At 41.2% G+C, this 18,350-nt stretch overlaps 1 protein-coding gene across 4 annotated transcripts; it reads left to right on the top strand.

The window, feature by feature from the left end:
• The first annotated feature begins 1,077 nt into the window (after nt 1–1,077).
• Nucleotides 1,078–17,415, top strand: igf1 (insulin-like growth factor 1). Of its 4 annotated transcripts, none has more exons than XM_026326383.1 (5): nt 1,078–1,180; nt 3,237–3,396; nt 11,887–12,140; nt 12,468–12,503; nt 13,917–17,415. In XM_026326383.1, the coding sequence occupies exons 2-5, from the start codon at nt 3,243–3,245 to the stop codon at nt 13,974–13,976; spliced, it is 504 nt and encodes a 167-aa protein (XP_026182168.1). In that variant the 5' UTR covers nt 1,078–1,180; nt 3,237–3,242; the 3' UTR covers nt 13,977–17,415. The 4 variants fall into 4 exon arrangements, with proteins under 4 accessions (XP_026182168.1, XP_026182166.1, XP_026182169.1 ...); XM_026326381.2 differs by lacking the exon at nt 1,078–1,180 and adding an exon at nt 1,688–1,974 and having other exon boundaries at nt 13,917–16,084; XM_026326384.1 differs by lacking the exons at nt 1,078–1,180; nt 12,468–12,503 and adding an exon at nt 1,688–1,974 and having other exon boundaries at nt 11,887–12,059.
• The last annotated feature ends 935 nt before the right edge of the window (nt 17,416–18,350 follow it).

Here is an 18,350-nt window from a genome sequence, read left to right on the forward strand (position 1 = left end):
GAGGAGCATCATCAGGGTCATGTTCCAGGCTGTATCAGCAGCTACAGACAGTGACTCCCTCACCGCCCTGAGAGGAAGATACGTATCAGGTCACTGAGGTCATTAAACTGCATGTAGTGTCAGTAGACCTGGAGTTGCAGAAAAGCAATGAAAAAAACAAATCAAAGTTTGGAGCTGAGATTTTGAATGTTATGTTATTTCATGCACCAGCTGCCTATTTGCAAAGTAGGATTGCTATGATTGAAAAAAGACATTTCATTTCATTTTATTGAGCCTCGGCTTTTGTTGTTCAGCAACACTGTTACTGTTTATGCAAACCAAACATTTCCCACTGCCACAGTGGTTTAGACCGTTTTGTACTAAACTGCCTATTATTTCACAACAAGAAGTAAAAAGCAAACACAGAGCTCAGAGAAAAAAAAATATCATTTTCTATGACCTCTGACATCATAATCAACTTGTGACCCTTCAGACTTATTTTGTGACCTCCTCAAGGGTCCCAGTCCTCATGTTGGGAACCACTGATTTCAGTTCAATGTTAGCCTGTGGAAGATGACTGTGATTCAGTGCTGTCCATGCTATAACGAGGATATTTGATCGTGCTTGTGTTTGACCCATTTTAAACCAAACTGTTGCGTGTCTTTAGCCCTTTTGGATCTAACCTTGCTCGCGATGACTGTACACACTGGCCCGAGCATGCTGGGATACACGCTGGTGTCCTGTTTTATGATTGGGTCACAGCACTGATCTCCTGTTCAGTGACTGGATCATTGTTGATATCCCATCTCTGCTGAAAACAGCTCTCTCTAAGCCCTCGCCCTGTGTGAAGCTGTGGTCTGAAACACTGGAGTCTGTACTTTAACCTGATGAGGCTGGGTGGCTCTGCACAGTGGGTGTCTTCAGGTGTTAGTCAGTGCACCATCCAGCATCCAGCTCTGTGCTTTGCTCCAAAGTAGTGGCTGAAATATGAAATAAATGTCTTCTTCCCTGTGAATTCCCACGTTTTTTGTTTTTCCACTCTTTTTTCCACACCAGTCAGTTCACTGACGCATCAGATGTCATTTGAAGACAAACCTGCTTGTACCGACAGAAAATAAGCAAAGAAAACTGGAGCAGGAGCTGATGTGCTACAAGAAATGACAGTGACAGTGAGCAGAAAACCAGCAAATCGTGCACAGAGGTAAAAGGTTTAGAATGAGCTGGACTTTAAATGTGACTTTCTGGTTATCTCTGGCTCAGAGTTGCTCTAATGAGAAGTGCCAGTTTTTCCATATTCACTCCAGCTTTTTATAAAGCTTTTTATTAGGCATTCATGTTAGTAGCGCAGTGTTGAGCCAATGGAAAAGTGTTTTTAATGATTTATTTTATCCTTAATCAGATCAGACTTTGGATAGACCGGCTGCTGAATTGCTCCGTGCCAACTTACGCACAATGACCAACCATCAGATTATAACTTCCAGCTTGTCTTTAATTTCTCTTTCGCGAGCGTTCAGTGCAGAAAATAGTGTGTTATGTGAGAGTGAGCTGCTGCTGGTGGGGCAGCACCGCTTTTTCTATCTTGATCTGAACTACTAACCAAGTCTCAGATCAAAATTCAATCCCGTTCTGAGAAAAAGGAGAAATGACGTTATTTGAATATGTGCCCAAAATCCTTAATGAATAACTTAGGACGAGTAGGAGGCAAATGCTGCCCCAGCTGTTTCCTGTTGAAAATGTCTGTGTAATGTAGATAAATGTGAGGGATTTTCTCTCTAAATCCGTCTCCTGTTCGCTAAATCTCACTTCTCCAAAACGAGCCTGCGCAATGGAACAAAGTCGGAATATTGAGATGTGACATTGGCCGCATCTCATCCTCTTTCTCCCCTTTTTTAATGACTTCAAACAAGTTCATTTTCGCCGGGCTTTGTCTTGCGGAGACCCGTGGGGATGTCTAGCGCTCTTTCCTCTCAGTGGCATTTATGTGATGTCTTCAAGGTAACTTACCTGATTTCCTTTGACGCTATAGATTGTCACCTTGGTTCTTCACTTGTTCACTATTTGCACTGAGCATCCTTGTCTAGTTTAAGATGGAACAATAAAATAGAATTTGAAGCGCTTATTTGTCTGCAGCTTTTAAATGCATGATACATGTAGATTTATTCTGGTTTTTATCCTTTTTAATCACTTAGTCAGTAACTGCCCTGCATGTTTTAATGGTGTTTCCCTCTATGGATAATACGATCTTGTCCCATTTTGCTTTAATTGACTTTTTTCTTTTGGAAGTCTTGACCTGAATCGTAGATGGTTTCGCTGTTCGCATGAATGAATTTACATCCTCAGCGCCTCTGTGCGCTCTGCGCTCTTTTTCACCAGAAAGTCCTAATGCAGCTCTGCAACTTCCACAGTAATTGCTGCTGAGTCTGCATTATTAAGTGCTAAATATCTAACCTGATGATGCGGGTTTGAGAGAGAGCAGCGCTTAACATGAAATACTTATGGGCGTCGGGACCGTGTGGTTGGGGCTGTGATGTAGATGGATAATGTCCTGTGTTTATTCTCTTTATTATGTATATTTGGCTCACTCAGCTTCCTCCGCTGGGTTTGGCGGGAGAGCCGTTTTCCATCTCACATTTTGGATCGGAAAGATCCTAGGCGCTTTTTTTTTTTTTTGACTTTAAAATGTTGCTTTTTGGAGCACTTTTAGTTTCTGTGCGTAATACCGCGCTGACGGCTGGAATTTGGCACCGGGGAAATGACCAGTCCTCATTACTAACTGTCCATTTATTATAGATCTTTATACTTCTCTGATTAATATAGAGTCTTGTTGAATTATTAGTTCCCGTGCAGGGGCCGAGTAGGGAGATGATAAGGAGAAACGTGTGCTTTTTATTTGGACTCGCTCTGCTCTGTTGCGCACAGGCGCTCCGGTGCATCAGAGCTGGTCAGCCTCCTGTTTGACGGTTTGACTCTGGCATCAAGTGGCATCATTTTCCTCCCCATCTCCAAAACCCTGTGAAGTTGCACTCTGTGGTCGCGCCCACTTTTATTTCACTTTTATTTGTGGGATATAAGGAAAATTCTTAAAATTGAGTAGGAAAATATTGCACTGCTCAACAGCCACCGGTGTATTTATAAAAATGGATTTTAAAAGTGTGACTTCTCTGCTCAGATTAGTGTTTACAGGAAAACCTTTGTCTGATGATGCTCTGCCTTTAAAAGCAGTGACACTCTCCCTCTCTCTCTCTCCCTGTGTGCAGAGTGCGATGTGCTGTATCTCCTGTAGCCACACCCTCTCGCTACTGCTGTGCGTCCTCACCCTGACTCCGACGGCAACAGGGGCGGGCCCAGAGACCCTGTGCGGGGCGGAGCTGGTCGACACGCTGCAGTTTGTGTGTGGAAGCAGAGGCTTTTATTTCAGTAAGTGCACTTTTTATTTATTCATAAAGGTTGGCTGTATCTGTCCCAGAGCTCTCCACCTCCAGCAAGCTCATAAATAAAAAAGCAGCCAGTTTGACATCTTGTCTTGTCTTTCCCTGCATCAGTGTCTTTCTTCCTCTTTCATTCATTCCTCTTTCACTGGTACTTCTCTTCAAGTTCACATTCATCTCTTTGTTTAATGCTCGACTGTTATTTACGAACTGAAGTGTAGATTTTGATCATGAAACCCACATGAAGCATATGAACAATAAGTATTACTGGTGGCAAATAACAGTTTTACCCAGGGGGAAAGGTCTTTAAGTGGAATTTGGCTAAAAAGAAGGTTAGAAACTAATGTAGCAGTGAAGTTTTTTCTTTTTTCCACCAGAAAAAGGGGAAGCTACCCAAAAAAACAAAACCCTCCACCAAAAAACCCAGGATTTAAATCTCTCACTTTTCCATTAAGGGTTCGACCCAACCCAGAACAGCACAGGATATATGAAGCTAACAAGATTAGGTGCAATGTTCCACCGACAGCCAGTGTTTCTAGGACATGTATCCTGATCGTTCTGTCAGAGACGAGCAGTGCAACTGTGCACTAGCAGCTGGCTCAAACACCACAGGACTGAAGTTTATAACCCGGTGATTTACATTTCTTTGGCTGGTATCCATCGGTTAAACCAATTTGCACCAAATGCCCTTGAGGAGCATCATATCTCCACCAAAAGTCATTTTTTTATTGTTGTTGTAATTGATTGTTCCTCTGACTCCTGTGCAGTTCTGACGTAACGATCCGTTATTAATGGTTTGGTTCTGTCCCAAACTTATGAAAGATTTTCCACATGTGGTAGACTTTGTCAGCTGCCAGTTTCAAAAAGAAAAGAAGGCGATATAAGATTTCTGTGGGAAATTAGCAACAGCTACAGTGCATTTGCAGTTGCTGTCTTTTCCAGTATTGATTGCTTTCACGTTAACCAGAGTCTGGAGTGGTTTTTTTGAGACATGTTCTCAAGAACCTAGTGAACCTGGTGGAGAATTAGGGGCCAGGAGGTGGTCAGTCCTCGAAACCCAGGCTCAGTACAGCACAGTGAATGAGGTAGTAGAGGTCAGAGCATAGTCGTGAAAATGTGATGTCATTAAAAGCCGGATTTGCTAAGTAAAACATAATCACCGTGCTAATGTTCAGACCGCAGTGTTACCCCTGTTCACTGTCTCGCTTTAGAGCAAAGAAACAAAAGTACTCGACCAACTTTGAAACTTAAAATTCTGACCTGATGGTGTCACTATAGGAACATTCAAGGGGTCACCAAAGTTACTACAATCTATCCATTACTTCTCCGGAAATTTCACACAGCTTCACCACCTTGTATTGGCTCCAACAATGGCATCCATTTACCAAAGAGCTCCATCGGTGTCCTTACACTCGTCTGAGTCCAGGTGACAGTGGCAGCAGGTGGAGAAATGCCTGGGTTCTTCTCCTTAACCATGTTCTCCAGCTATCACTGGGGGAGCCTGAGGCGTTCCCAGGACAGATGGGATACATATTCCCTTCAGGGTGTTCTCGACCCTGCCCTCTGGTGCCCCAGTATTGCACTCATTAGCTAGAATGATAGCTCTGCTTTTCCTGCATGTGTGGGGAACCACACAGTTCTCACCAGGAGACCTCTGACATCCATTGCCTGTAGCACCCGTCCGTGCACAGCTAGGCATGCCTACATTCACATTAGATGATTTCACACACGATTTCTGTCCATTTCGACTCTTAATACCAGTGAAGGTAGAAGCGTGATCTGTGTGTAGCTAGATTACATTACTAACCATAAACAAGTGTTTCAGTTGCAGAACAGTAACTATACTACAGCTGGCTGAGGTAAGGCATTGTACAAATACGTTATTTAAAATCGTCAGCCCAAAAATGTCCTTGGATTTTTTTGCTGAATCATTGGATTTCAGTGCTGCGTCCAGCAGCAGGGTCACCATGCACCTTGCTACCGCTGCCCACCATGTCACGTTTCTCCACCCCAACACGCAGCTTTTCCAGGACTGGTCAATATCATTCTCTGCATTTGGCCTTTTGTACGGCGTTTGCCAGAGCTGCTGGAGACCCACCAAGCTGCTGCAAGGCTGCAGGTCTTGTTTGTCCAGATGCTGCTGGCAGCACCCCCATGCTGTGAAGTGGTCATGACAGCCTGCACCACTGCCATGTTTCTGCCAGTTAAGACCTTTAGGTCTTTGGATTCCATCTGCTGCAGCACTTTTCTACTATAAAGTGCCATGTTCTCTGAGGTTTACAGATTACATGATCAACCATTACATTTTGCTAAATTCAGGCGTAGAATTCATCTTTTAAGCTCAATTAGTCGATAATCATCAGCCATTTTTTGGATTCTGTGTGGAAAACACTGTGCAGTAACAGTTTCTGTCTGACGAAAGGATCAAATCTTCAAGACTAACTGGTCTTGTCAACTTTTGGCCAACGATTTTCGTTGCTGATAGATCCCCTGTTATTGTTTTACATCTCAGTTTGAAGGTTTATAAATTAGTCCCCAAAAGTGTCTGAGGTTGTAGCTGAGCGCTAATGAAACGTTAAGTCTTTGACAGGCTGTGAGGGTGTCCAGAGATTGGATGATGTGAAAAGTGTTGGCTACTGATAGTGGAGGTTTACTACACTTTTATAAATATGTCTCAGAGGCTGCAGAACTATAGCACTACTGTCCATATTCATCACATGAAAAAGTGTTGAATGGAGGCCAATGTAACTCATGAATCCACATGCAGGATACACTTATTAAACAGGAACAGACCTTTTTGTGGTAACGGGGATGTGTTTGTCTTTCCCGCATTACCTTACACTGAGCAGTCACTGAACTGCACAGCTTCCATCTATCAATGCCACATTTTCCTGTGTTGAAAAAGAGGTCTATTTCATAAACAATCCATCCTTTTTCTGAAGACATGATGAGGTTTGAGCAGCAGGGTGCTGTGCCTTGGAAAATATTCCGCTCCCTGTCTTCCTCAGTTTCTGTCGCTCTCTCATATTCTCACTGTTATTCCTTTTTCTTCTCTCATTCAGTCACCACATGTACCAGTGGCTGTTTGTATAAAATATCTGCAAAATCCATTTGGGTTCTGTCGTCTGCAGCGTAACAGCTTGGCCAAAGGAGGCATGCTCGTTTCCCTGAACTCTTCCCCTCCAGTCTGGCCGTGTTGAACTTGGCAGCCCTCTGATTGATAATGTGTCCAGAGACAGTGTTGTAATGACAGGGGGCTTTCTGTGCTGACAGAGCTTTTGCCAGTCCACCTTACGCATGTAACCAGTGAAGTAGCACACTTGCCTTTTAAGACTACAGGTTTCCTACCCTTACAAAAATACTAAATACTAGCTGGTGGAAATTTTTTTAAGGTAATGAAACAAACTGCAGTTACAGAAACAGAAAAAATCCATAACCATAGTCAGTTTTTCCAATTATTAGCCTGACCCAGAAATCCTCACTTGTCTTTGTAATGCTTTAGCAGGCAGGATTGTGGGTTATTTCACTGGGATGTTCATTCCATGAAGTAGATTTGTCATGGGAGTATTTTGGGGTAAAGTATAAGTGCTAAGTACAATAGCTCCCTGTCCTAAGTCACTTTTAGTTCACACTGAAATTTTCACATGTACTTTAGAGTGATACTCAAATATATAGTCTTAACTTTCTGCAGAATGAATGAGACTCAAACTTCCTTGAATTACATGATCCACCGGTTTTGGCAAAACCCTTGTACATGGTTGTTTTCACTGATGTGACTTCCCCTCCAGTGTTTGTCACTGTTGAAGTTATTCAAAGCTAATGGAGCTGGAGAAAGAGGTAGAATGTGTAAACAGCATGACACATGCACGTACACACGTACATGCTTAAACGCACACATAGCTAGGCCTTGTCCCTCAGCAGCAGGGGATTATGTGGATTACAGGATGATCAGGACACCCTGCCTCCCCTCCCTCCCTAGTTTCACAGTGGACCTGAACACTGCAGAAGTCAATGAGGTCTGAAGAAAGACCTCCTGTGTCCTCTCCATCACTGTGAAAAGGTGTCGATTTCCCATTAATACCTGAACTAGAAAACATCCGACCCTTCTGCGAATTACTGCTCACAGAACAAACAGGCATCTCATGAAAAGGACAGACTTAGATCTGTAAGCTACAGTAGGTGAAACTGAGACATGAAGGCTTTGTGAACATGAGGGGGCTAAACAGTATTTCACATCTGAAAGACTTCATCAGTTTAATCCACTCACATAATGTAGAACCTCTACAAAAAAGGCATTATGTTGTTACATTAGTGCAGAAATCGCCAAGATTTATTGTCGATATCTCAGACCTTTTTTGCATTCTTTCTTCTTCACCTCAGGGCATCTCTTGAGTTGTCGTGCTTTTCCCACACTATTGATCAATTGAATTCCAGTTAACAATAGGGGAAATTTTCTTACATGTTTGATTAGATTGAGATGTGGCGACTGCGAAGGCCACAGCATGTGATTCAAATCATTTCTCTACCCATCAAATAGTTCAGTGACCCCATGCCCCGTGGATGTGGCCTTTGCCATCCTGGAAGAAACCACTCGCACCAGGATAGAAGGATAGAAATGTTTCATCACAGGATAAAGATGATGATTCAGAACTACTTTGTTGGTTTGCGGTGAGCCGTCCCTCTAAAGTGACACGTGGACCCAAACTATAGCAGCAAAAATGCCCCGTGACAGTGACAGAACAAAAATAAAACTCCTAATAGAACCCAATATCTCTAGGTTCTAACATTTATTTCTAATTTTACTTGAGGGATCAATATAAACATTTTTCTTCTGATTTATTAAAGATCCACAAAAGAAAAATAACTCCATGTGTGCTACACCTTCTTATAGTTAAGTTTCAAAATCATCCTCAAAAATAGCTCATAAAATATAACCAACACTAAAAGAAGCTCAATAAATGCGTTTTATATTGATAATGCCATAAACAACGTCTTTAATTCTAGTGGCAGTGCAGCTGGATAAGATTCTCGTGTCAGCACAGTGATGTGAGGAACACTTCACTCATGCCATAAACTCTTTGTGGTACCAGTGATGAAGAGGTAGTTTCCAGTACTTGAGCAGCTTTTATAGTCCCTGCCCAGCTGTAAACTGCCTGACACTTTGCAGGAAGAGCAGTGCACCAGTTCCAAGAATTCACTGGTTTTTATTGACCATGACCAAGCTGTAAAACTTAGATACTTTCTGTACCACTCTGGAATGTCTCTCTAGGCCCGTTCCTTAGAGGAATGAACACTATGTGGGCTGAGTCTGTAAACACCAAACCAAAGATGTTAGATGGATTCTCAGTGGCATGAGATGAAACACTTAGTACAAATTAAAATCTGACAGGTTGATGATGCTGGATAGTTTTCTGTTAAGAAGGATGCTGACAGATTGACATTTGATGTATATCATTTAATGAAACACTCCACACCAAAGGAATACGCTTTATAGAATCAAACACTTGAAAGGGGGTTGTGAAAAACAACTAGTCAGCAGCTGTAGTCAGCTTGGACTCATGGCAGATGCAATTTATTCCAAAGGCAACTGAGAGTTACGGAAAAAAGAAAGTACGCCAGAACATATCAAACCATCCTTAGTAACTTCTCAGAGCACTTCTGCAGCACAAGGCCATGTTCAGGCAGGCAACAGCACTGTGAAAAAGTGCAGCTGTGTTTGCGACTGTCACATCCACTGAATGGGACACAGTTCCAGAAGGTCCAATAAAAAGCTCAAGGAAGTGATTATGTGCTGCAGTTTAATGGGCAGCTAACCAGATGGACATTTACAGACCAGCCAGTTAATCCTCATGTTCTCCTGCAAAATGCAGTTTGAAAACACCTCCAATAATAAAGCACAAATCCCACCAGTGTGTCACTTGTCACCAAGTAAGTGCATGAAACCGTAATGGCTTCTTGAGCCCGGAGATCTGAAAACACTCACTGATGGTTGGGAATTGCAGTTGTAGAGGCAGTTTTTCCCCCAGTGGCCAATGAGTCTGTCCACACACTAAACAAACCCAGAGGTGACATTTGTTTTTATTTGAACAACAGGTGGAGACGCTACATTAGAACTTACAGACGTTTCTATGGACGTTTTTGTTAAACTACCAAACTACATTTAATTTTTCAAATGAAAAGTATGTGATACTCTAGAGATTGGGCCAGTATGTCCACAGATTCTCTAAATATCACTGCACATGAGAAGAAAGTTATCATATTTTCCAGCTGTTGCTCACTACAGCATTAAGATGTCTGAACCACTGACACACGCTCTCTAAAGCCCCCGTTCAGGGACCTGCGTGATGTCCATATCCTTTCCCACAGTCCATTTCAAAGATCAGGAACCATGAGGCATGAAACCAGAAAAGGCTGTTTACCCTTATTTGTTTACCAACAATCAGGGAAAGCAACTTTGGTTATGAGAGATTAGAGTAGTTATCCATGGAATCAAAGCATTTAAAACCCCCCGGAGCTTTTAGACCTGGTTATTATACGCATGTTTTTCCCTAACCTGCCCAAGCTGATTATCCTAAATGTTACAACCGGTGCCAGCTGATTCTTCTCTCCCTTCCAGCTGTTTGTGCAGCAGGGTTGCAGGCTATTTTCAGAATAATAACGGATGTTAATTTGTAATGCTTTATTGGGAGGGATTGGAAAACAGGTCAGGCAAAGACACACGACCTCTTTTTGGCTTTTAGCAGCCATTATATAATTGTCAATGTGGCTCAATGTCATATCTCTCTCTTTCTACATTTCTTAACATCAGGTGTTAATATAACAGCCAGGGCTGGTCCAAGTGATACACACCGCGAGGGGAAAAGAGCAGATTCAACTCGTTTTACTAATAGTACAGAAAAGAATTACCAAGAGAAACAGAGAAATATGTGGCTATTAAAACTGCACCTGTCAGTAAATTACTGGAGCCTGTGAAATTAATAAAAAAACACACATCAGTAACTAAATCAATGATTTTTTTTTAAAGCTGTCGTCATAGTGTAATTCTGAGACGTCTGAGATCTGGGTAAATCCTGTTCCTGGGTTTCCTAAATAATGCAGGTACACTGTGTATTTTTAGCATCATTCTACCTGATGTACAAAATGAAAGCTTCTCTATTGTCCCGCTTTCTTCACTCTTATTCACACCTCCATTAGCTTCACCACTGCTATGTGTCTGGGGGTCTGAGGAGACAAATGCTTCACTTTCTGAATGAAAATTGCTCTCTGTCCAAAACAACATTGTCAGGACAAGGCAGACAGAGAGCAGAAGTTAATGCACTTTGTCAGCATTGGCAGACTTCTGAGCCAAGAGCTATTAACTGTGAGAGGGAAAGGCATTTCCTCCTTGTAAATGCCATATTAAATTATTATTATTTCATTTGGTAACAGGGAAAAGCCCATCAGGGCTATATTGCTCAAGGTGAACAGGGAATTGTAAATGGAGAGTCTTTGGAGAGAGTTTTTCTAAAGGCCACCAGAGTAGGGTGGGCTTTGAGGGGTAAGATAATCAAAAAAGGAAGTGTCTATCAGCATTGTGGTAACTTCATGTGGTCAGTGATCGAAAAAAATAAGTGTCATATCTTTAAATGTTCCTGTATCTATTTACAGTTTATAAATGTAATAAATACATTTTCCACTGTGTCTCTGGTGGCCTTGACTTATTCTGTTTACCGTAAAGTTTGGAAACATGAAACATGCTAAAGATGTTTCAACATGCATCATGTTCAGTCTTCAACATCCATGTATTCTGAGTGAGTCTCAGGGTTCTCAGCCTTCTGCCAAATTAAATTGTGAATGAACAGTGGGGCATAGCCAACGGGGGTGCAGCCTGTTTCTGTTTCTGCAGGTTGAGAGGACCCAGAGGGCTTGTGGTTTGGCCTCGCTCTATGGGCCTCTGTGTAAAAGATACCTGGGCCAAAATGGCTGAGCGTGACATTTTCAAAGTGTAGGTGACCCCGATTTTACAGGGAAGCAGTTGCCAAAAAGTGTCCACAGTCTGCAACACAATACAGTGTAAATTTTACATGGAAGAAATCCATGACATGAAGGCAGTCCATGTATCAGAGGAGTCAGACCCAAGATCTGGTCATTGTCACTGCGTTATTACAAGCACAGTGTTTGGCAAAAATTGGATTCAGTGTAGCTGAGCTGACTGTTTGCTAAACCCCAAGCCACTTTTTACTGCATCCTTCAAGCATGTTGACATGCTTTGGAGCAGATAAACACAGGTTGCAAAAAGAAGCCACTATCCTAACTCCATATACAGAGCTTTGTTAGACCCATAGCTGTTGAGCTTATAGTCAGTTTGTGTCTGTGTTGTTTGTTGGGGGTTTGAAAACCAAAAAAATCGAATGAACTCATAACTCAGTGATGACCAGCTATGGTGTTGCTGAAATGTCTTCTGTCTATCTAACTCCTCCTGGCTGTTCCTCCCAAACAGATAAACCAGGCTATGGTCCCAGTACACGGCGGTCACGTGGCATTGTGGACGAGTGCTGCTTCCAAAGCTGTGAGCTGCGGCGCCTGGAGATGTACTGTGCACCTGCCAAGACGAGCAAGCCAGCTCGCTCTGTGCGTTCACAGCGCCACACAGACATGCCGAGAGCACCCAAGGTTAGTACCGCAGGGCACAAAGTGGACAAGGGCACAGAGCGTAGGACAGCACAGCAGCCAGACAAGACAAAAAACAAGAAGGTGAGCACAGCACAAAACAAATACACTCTAAAAAAGGTTTATTCATTAGGAGATGTGGAGGCAATAAGAGAAAAGAAGTGATGTTTTGGTAGGTTCTGTCAGAGCGATTCTTCAACAGCTTAGCTTAGCATAAGGACCGGGGACAGTGGGAAGCTAAATTATCCAGCTCATGGCTATAGTTGAATATGCAGCATACAAACACGAGAATCATATCAAACCTCTCGTCCCTTTAAGCACATTTTCCAAATTGGTTCAAGTTTATCATTTTAAAGTATAACAGGGGAAATGAATCCTTCCACTCTAAGCAGTTTCATTTTCCTCCAACAGAAACCTTTACCTGGACATAGTCATTCATCTTTCAAGGTATGCATGCCAGCACATAGTTTTCATCTTATTTTATTCATTTTTTTATTATGTCATAAAGACCTTTAGAAACCATACAATCGCCTTTTCAAAATTTCCAATTCCCCATTCCCAGAACAAGCGTTATTTTTTTTTTAAAACCATTCTTAGTTCTTAAATCTTAATGCCTTGGCTGAATAAAGAAACTGTGAGGCCTAAATGCAAACTCTGTTTCATCCTCAAGTTGTCATCCAGCAAGAGAGTGTGATCCTTTTAAGATTTGATCATCTGCTTTTTACCCTTCTCTCAAAAAAGAAAACCATTAGCAAGAGAAGGAACTAAGTGGTTTTTGTGGTAGAGCCCGTGGCACTCCCGCTCCCCAGGCAGGTTCTCCACTCTGCTACTGTACATTACGTGCTGAAGTTTTGGCATCTCACCAGACTGACGCATGCAAAGTCCGGGGATGAAATGTGCATATCACATTTAGCCTATCACCATGTGTACTGGCTTATACATCAGTCTTCATTCATTAGTTTCTGGATTATTGTGCAATGTGGAAACAAAGGTACTGCAGAATGAATCCTCCTCTTCTTTTTCTCTTTAAGTCAAATTGAAATTTATATTCTCCTCCGTTTCTGTGTCAGAAGAAATAAAGTATAATGACACTACAGCTGATGTGCATAATTTTCCATTCCAAGATAAAAACCAATATTGGACCTATATCTGGAAATAGTGTCTAACCTTCAAGCCAATGGGTAGATGATTCAGCTGCTGACTGACATTTGAGGAACAGCTAGGAAATGCATTTCTGTGGCGCTACGGACTGAACCATCTGATAGTCCTGAGTCCTGAGATTTGATTGACAGCAGCCTGGCTGCAAAAGCAACAACCATGCATGTATTAAGAGAACTGAACACAGCGCCGCCCCTAAGACCTAATGCCAGTTTTCCCCAGTGGTCACTTGTGGTATTGCAACAAAAAAAATTCCCCATAGTCTAAAAGACATCTGTCAAACTATTCACAGGACACCTTGAATGACAAATGTAGTCAGTTATTACTCTTTGTATTCTGAATTTAACTCATGAAGGTTCCATATTTGTAAAAAATTTCCAGAAGCTGCAAAAATTAGTTTTATTTTCATAATGTCATCCCAATGTAAAGTCTGTGGGCAAGGTGAGAGTGCACAGGTGAGAGTGCACGTGCACGAGGACCAAATACGTAGACAAGTCAAAACAAAAACCACTCATGTATATACTAACATGTATATACAGTTTGACTTTAGGAGAGTAACATTGCTGCACCTTTAAAACCACGTTTTGTTTTTATCAGCTGTGTTTTTTGGGGCCAGATGCAGATTTCAGACTGTTTTTTTTTTTTTTTGCTCTCTCACTTTAACTTGTATTTAACTAAAATGTCATTCTCTTTATTTCTTAGGAGGTGCATCAGAAAAACTCAAGTCGAGGCAACACGGGGGGCAGAAATTACAGAATGTAGGAAAGAAGTGAATGGACACGTGCCCAGCAGCTTGGGAAGAGAGAAGGGAGTGGCCTTACTTGGTACCCCTGTGGAATGGTTCACTGTAAAAGAAAACAAAGAGGATGCTAACAATGGTCTGAAAAGCTCTTCAAAATGATTGAAAGCTGAGAGCTAAGTGTTGTTTAAGGGTTTAATGAGGGATCTTGTGATTATTTTATACACTGCACCATTCCATATTGGGAAGAATTCTTTGTTAATGCAATGTAACAGACTAGTTTAGCTGCTGAGACATGAACAAGAGCTTATTATACCTCCATGTGTGAGCTGCAGCATCCTCTGGCTCCAGGAAAGGTGGGAATGAATCTGGGCTTCAGCCAATCAGAGAGCAACAAACTGTTTGTGAATCAGTGGTTCGTTCTGTTCCCTGAACTTTGTGGAGGTAAATCCTTTTATTCTGAGAGTGGATTCATTCACTCCTCTGTTAAGACATGATATTTATCACCAGTCACATTTAACAGTTACTATCCTAGTTACAATTATGTTTATGCACCATGCATTACTGAGGATAATTTTAAGGACAAAATCCAGGTATTTCATCATCGGACTTTAAACACTATTGTAGTTGTTTCATCCCAAATCAAATCCCTACTTCTCAGTGACTGAAGGCAGATTTCTTCTGTCTAAATGGAGTCACACGGAGATTTCAATCCAACCCAAATCCTTCCTAAGCCTTTAGGAAGTGTTGAGAACCTGAGGACTGAATCTACAATCCAAACACTTGTATAACAACAGATGAAATACAATTAGATTAGTAGGTACTAGAAAAATAAGACAAGCAAACCACAAGCAAATTAATTTAAAGTTCTTTGGCCAGTCATTGCATGGTGCTTATTTGGTTGGCAGAAATAGGTCATTCAGCAGATTCAAAGTGCATTTGGCAAAAGTGAGTGGAGAAAGTCAAATAGCGACAAGCAACATGTTTGTCGTCTGCATCCGTTTCACATGTCACCACCCTGGCCAAATCTGATTTTTGTCAACAATCCATTCACCCAGTGATCACCATTTGAGTCTGAGCAGAGACCTGTGCTCAAGGTTAAGCACAAGTCATGAAAGTTTAATCACTGCAAGTCAACATGCACTCTAAAAAAATACACCAGAATTAACTAGAGTAACATTTTCTGTTCTTATGACGAACAGACAAAATGTTCTAACCTGTCAATACCGAAGTTTAACAATAGTCACTGAGATGGGGAAGTTTAGTAATTGATAAGATAAGATAAAATAAGAAAACCTTTATTTGTCCCGCAATGGGGAAATTGCGTTGTTGCAACAGTAAGTGCAGTACAGCCAGTGTTACAATCAGTGTTGGCCTGTCATATGTTATTACTTTAGCAAGGCAAAGAACTTTGCTATTTCAGTTGTCGCTTGGACTGAATTATCTGCCATGATGGCAAGAGTACAACCAAACTCTACAACCAAACAACCAAAGTCCACCAGGAAAACACACAGACTAAATGATTTGGTAAATATTGCACACCAAGATGAGAAGTCCTACCAGAAATGTGAGATAGGACACACACTTAACAGTACACAAACATGTATACACAGTACCCAGTGCAAATGAGAGTTGTGTAAGAGTTGTGAGCAAAGGTCAAGCACACACAGACACAAGTTTCATGGAAATTCACTTCTAAGAGGAAGTTGCATGAGGACTAACAGTGATGGCCGTCTGTGCAAGCCTCCATGCAGATTTACAGTCCTTTTATCACACAAACTGCCCAAGACATCTCATCTCTGCCTTCTCTGCCTGTGTATAATCAATCAGTACTCCCATTTATGTTAACCTATGCATTACTATCATTCAATGTACATGATGGTTTCATATAACAAAACTGTATTAAGAATCCTATCCACTGTATAATGGTGCTATTTTGTAGTTTGTTACTTGCAAGAAATGGCTAAGACAGGCAGATGGCAGGGCTTACATTGGAGGTCTTCCCTTTTGCACAGCCTTGTGGCCACCATTTTAATAGTGTTTTTATTTGTAAGCTGTTTCAATAAGGTAGCAGTGTCAGCGAGTAAATGTATCTGTGTGAAATCTGTGAATGCATGGAGAATAAAAAAAAGAAAATACCATGTTGTGGTCCCAAGAAGACAAAATGCTATTTTTTGTACTGTTTTTAAATTATTTTCTCAATATAGATCCCTTATGCCAAATAACTTGACAAAAGTACTGTGAACTATGATTCTTCCAATTGTATTGAGATTGTTAAAAGTCATGGCGTGCTTTTGTCTGTCCTGAGAGGCACCTCAGTGTAAGCCAAGGTATTGACTATTAAAACCCTTAACGTGAGACTATGTAACTTTTGCTGGACACTGGCCATTGTGGCCACTAGTGGTAGTTGCTGTACAGGACAATCATTACACAATAAATTTGCATTCTTTAGTCAGATACTTTAAACAAAATCATGTTTTTTCAACCGTAACTCAATAAAATTTAAAGTTGGCAAATTTATCCATGAATGCCACACAGTATCTAGCTTAACAGAACAGATTTGAATATATGAATGAATAGTGTTTTTCTCATCTAGCTCTTGGCAAGAAAGTCTATTTCCCAAAACTATTGCTTTAAGCTTGCTAACATTAGCTAAAACTAATCTGCCAAAGCTTGACTGTAGTGGCAAAACTAGTTAGTGTATTGAACTGAACAAGGCTCTTTTGTTGTTATTTTTTAAATTCATACATTACATAGTCTCGCTTTAAGAATAAGCCTGGGATTTTATTCATTTTGCCCAAATCATTTGTTAGCAGCTCTCTGAAATAAAACTTACATTTAGTAATTCATTTAAAAATGTGCTTTTATATGTCTATAGTTTACCAATCAACTTGGTGGCTCAAATGAAAACAAAGCTGGATGGATGATATTACTGGTCCTACTAGATATACAGTACAAACCAAAGACTTTTTGATGAGAACAAGGCCTCACTCAACATTATTATATCATGAACTACAAATCAGATCGTTAAATATCAAATGATGCCATTCCTGTCTGAACTGCAATGCAGCTACAGTGCGCCCTTCACACACTGTCTCTGGTACCTGAAATACAGCTTGTGTAATAGAAAGTAAAGTGAGCCAGACAAAAAGTCCCTCAGTGTGTCTGGTATTTTTGGAACAGTGACAGAGAAAGCTACAGCAACCACCTTCAAATCATCTGACTATGACTTATTAAATATTTCTGTTTGTCACTCATGTGAAATGATCAATAAAGCCTAAAACGGTGGAGTGTGTGAGAAATCCAAGACCCTGTGGGGTGTTGAGGAAGAAAATGTCATTTCCTGAAGCTCACTGTCCAAGAAAATGTTTAATTACAACGCTGTTATTTATGGTGCTTGACTGCCTTCTGTAGAAAAAAATACTGACAGATTGTTCACCATTCCTGCTGAATAAACCACTTGTCAACATCACACAAATGGCTGCAAAGTTCTTTAATACACTATGCACTTACACTCATTCTGCAAAGATGTTCCTACCTCTATATTTAATATTGCACTCTGTCTGGCTTTATGAGGAACCTACAGACTCATAAACAGTAGAATTTCAGAAAGCAGGCTTTGCTTCTCTTAAGTATGTGCAAATCTTTTAAGGCATTTTGGCTATAGTTAAGGCTGTTAGTCAAAATGAGGCTTTTGTGCACCATGCAGGATGAAACTGTGCAGGCTGGGTATGCGGAATGACAAAGTGATACTTCCTAAGAGGTGGCAGGGCCTGCCAAAGCAAATAGAGCAGGGTGTGGTGTTCATTGAGGCCAGAGCTGCATGTTCAGCTCTTTAGAGGATGCTTGCAGTGACAGCACTGAGCTCTCACTCACTCACTGTCAGCACTTTTTAAACGGATGTATATGGGACAGCCATCAAACCCAGATAAATTGGCTCCCTGGCCAGCGCTCAGCAGACGGTGGAGATCAAAATGTAGAATAGCAGGGAGGTTGGCAAAGTCCCGGTCATTCCAGATATCCTGGATGTTATTTCATCCTTCTCGATGACTAATACAGAATCAATTATCTCACCCTAATGCTGCAATTGCAGGTTGCAAGCTTGCAAGATTTAGAGTTCAAATAAATCAGAGGGAAATTGTGTGCAGAGAGGCCTGGGCAGTGGTGGATAACCAAGCCATAACAAATACCCCAATTATCAAAGGGACTACATATGTATACTATCATCCAATTGCAATTACTATGAAATATAAATGTCAGGATGTCTTCAGAATGCTCTGTTTATTATCTTTTATGTGCTAATTTTGGATTACATGGTGACTCGAGAAGTGCAACACAAAGCTGTTTGAATAACCTCAAGAACCAGGATGGTTCTGGAAAGCACACAGTCCGTTCCC

The sequence above is a fragment of the Mastacembelus armatus genome, chromosome 23 (assembly GCF_900324485.2).
Source record: "Mastacembelus armatus chromosome 23, fMasArm1.2, whole genome shotgun sequence".
Classification (NCBI taxonomy): Eukaryota; Metazoa; Chordata; class Actinopteri; order Synbranchiformes; family Mastacembelidae; genus Mastacembelus; species Mastacembelus armatus.

What these genes read in the sequence shown, in the direction of transcription:
- igf1 (XM_026326381.2), top strand. Translation starts at nt 1,927, where the DNA reads ATGTCTAGCGCTCTTTCCTCTCAGTGGCATTTATGTGATGTCTTCAAG. An exon ending in ATTTATGTGATGTCTTCAAG is followed by an intron (nt 1,975 to 3,236) that starts GTAACTTACCTG and finishes CCCTGTGTGCAG; the next exon opens with AGTGCGATGTGCTGTATCTC. An exon ending in ATAGTCATTCATCTTTCAAG is followed by an intron (nt 12,504 to 13,916) that starts GTATGCATGCCA and finishes TTTATTTCTTAG; the next exon opens with GAGGTGCATCAGAAAAACTC.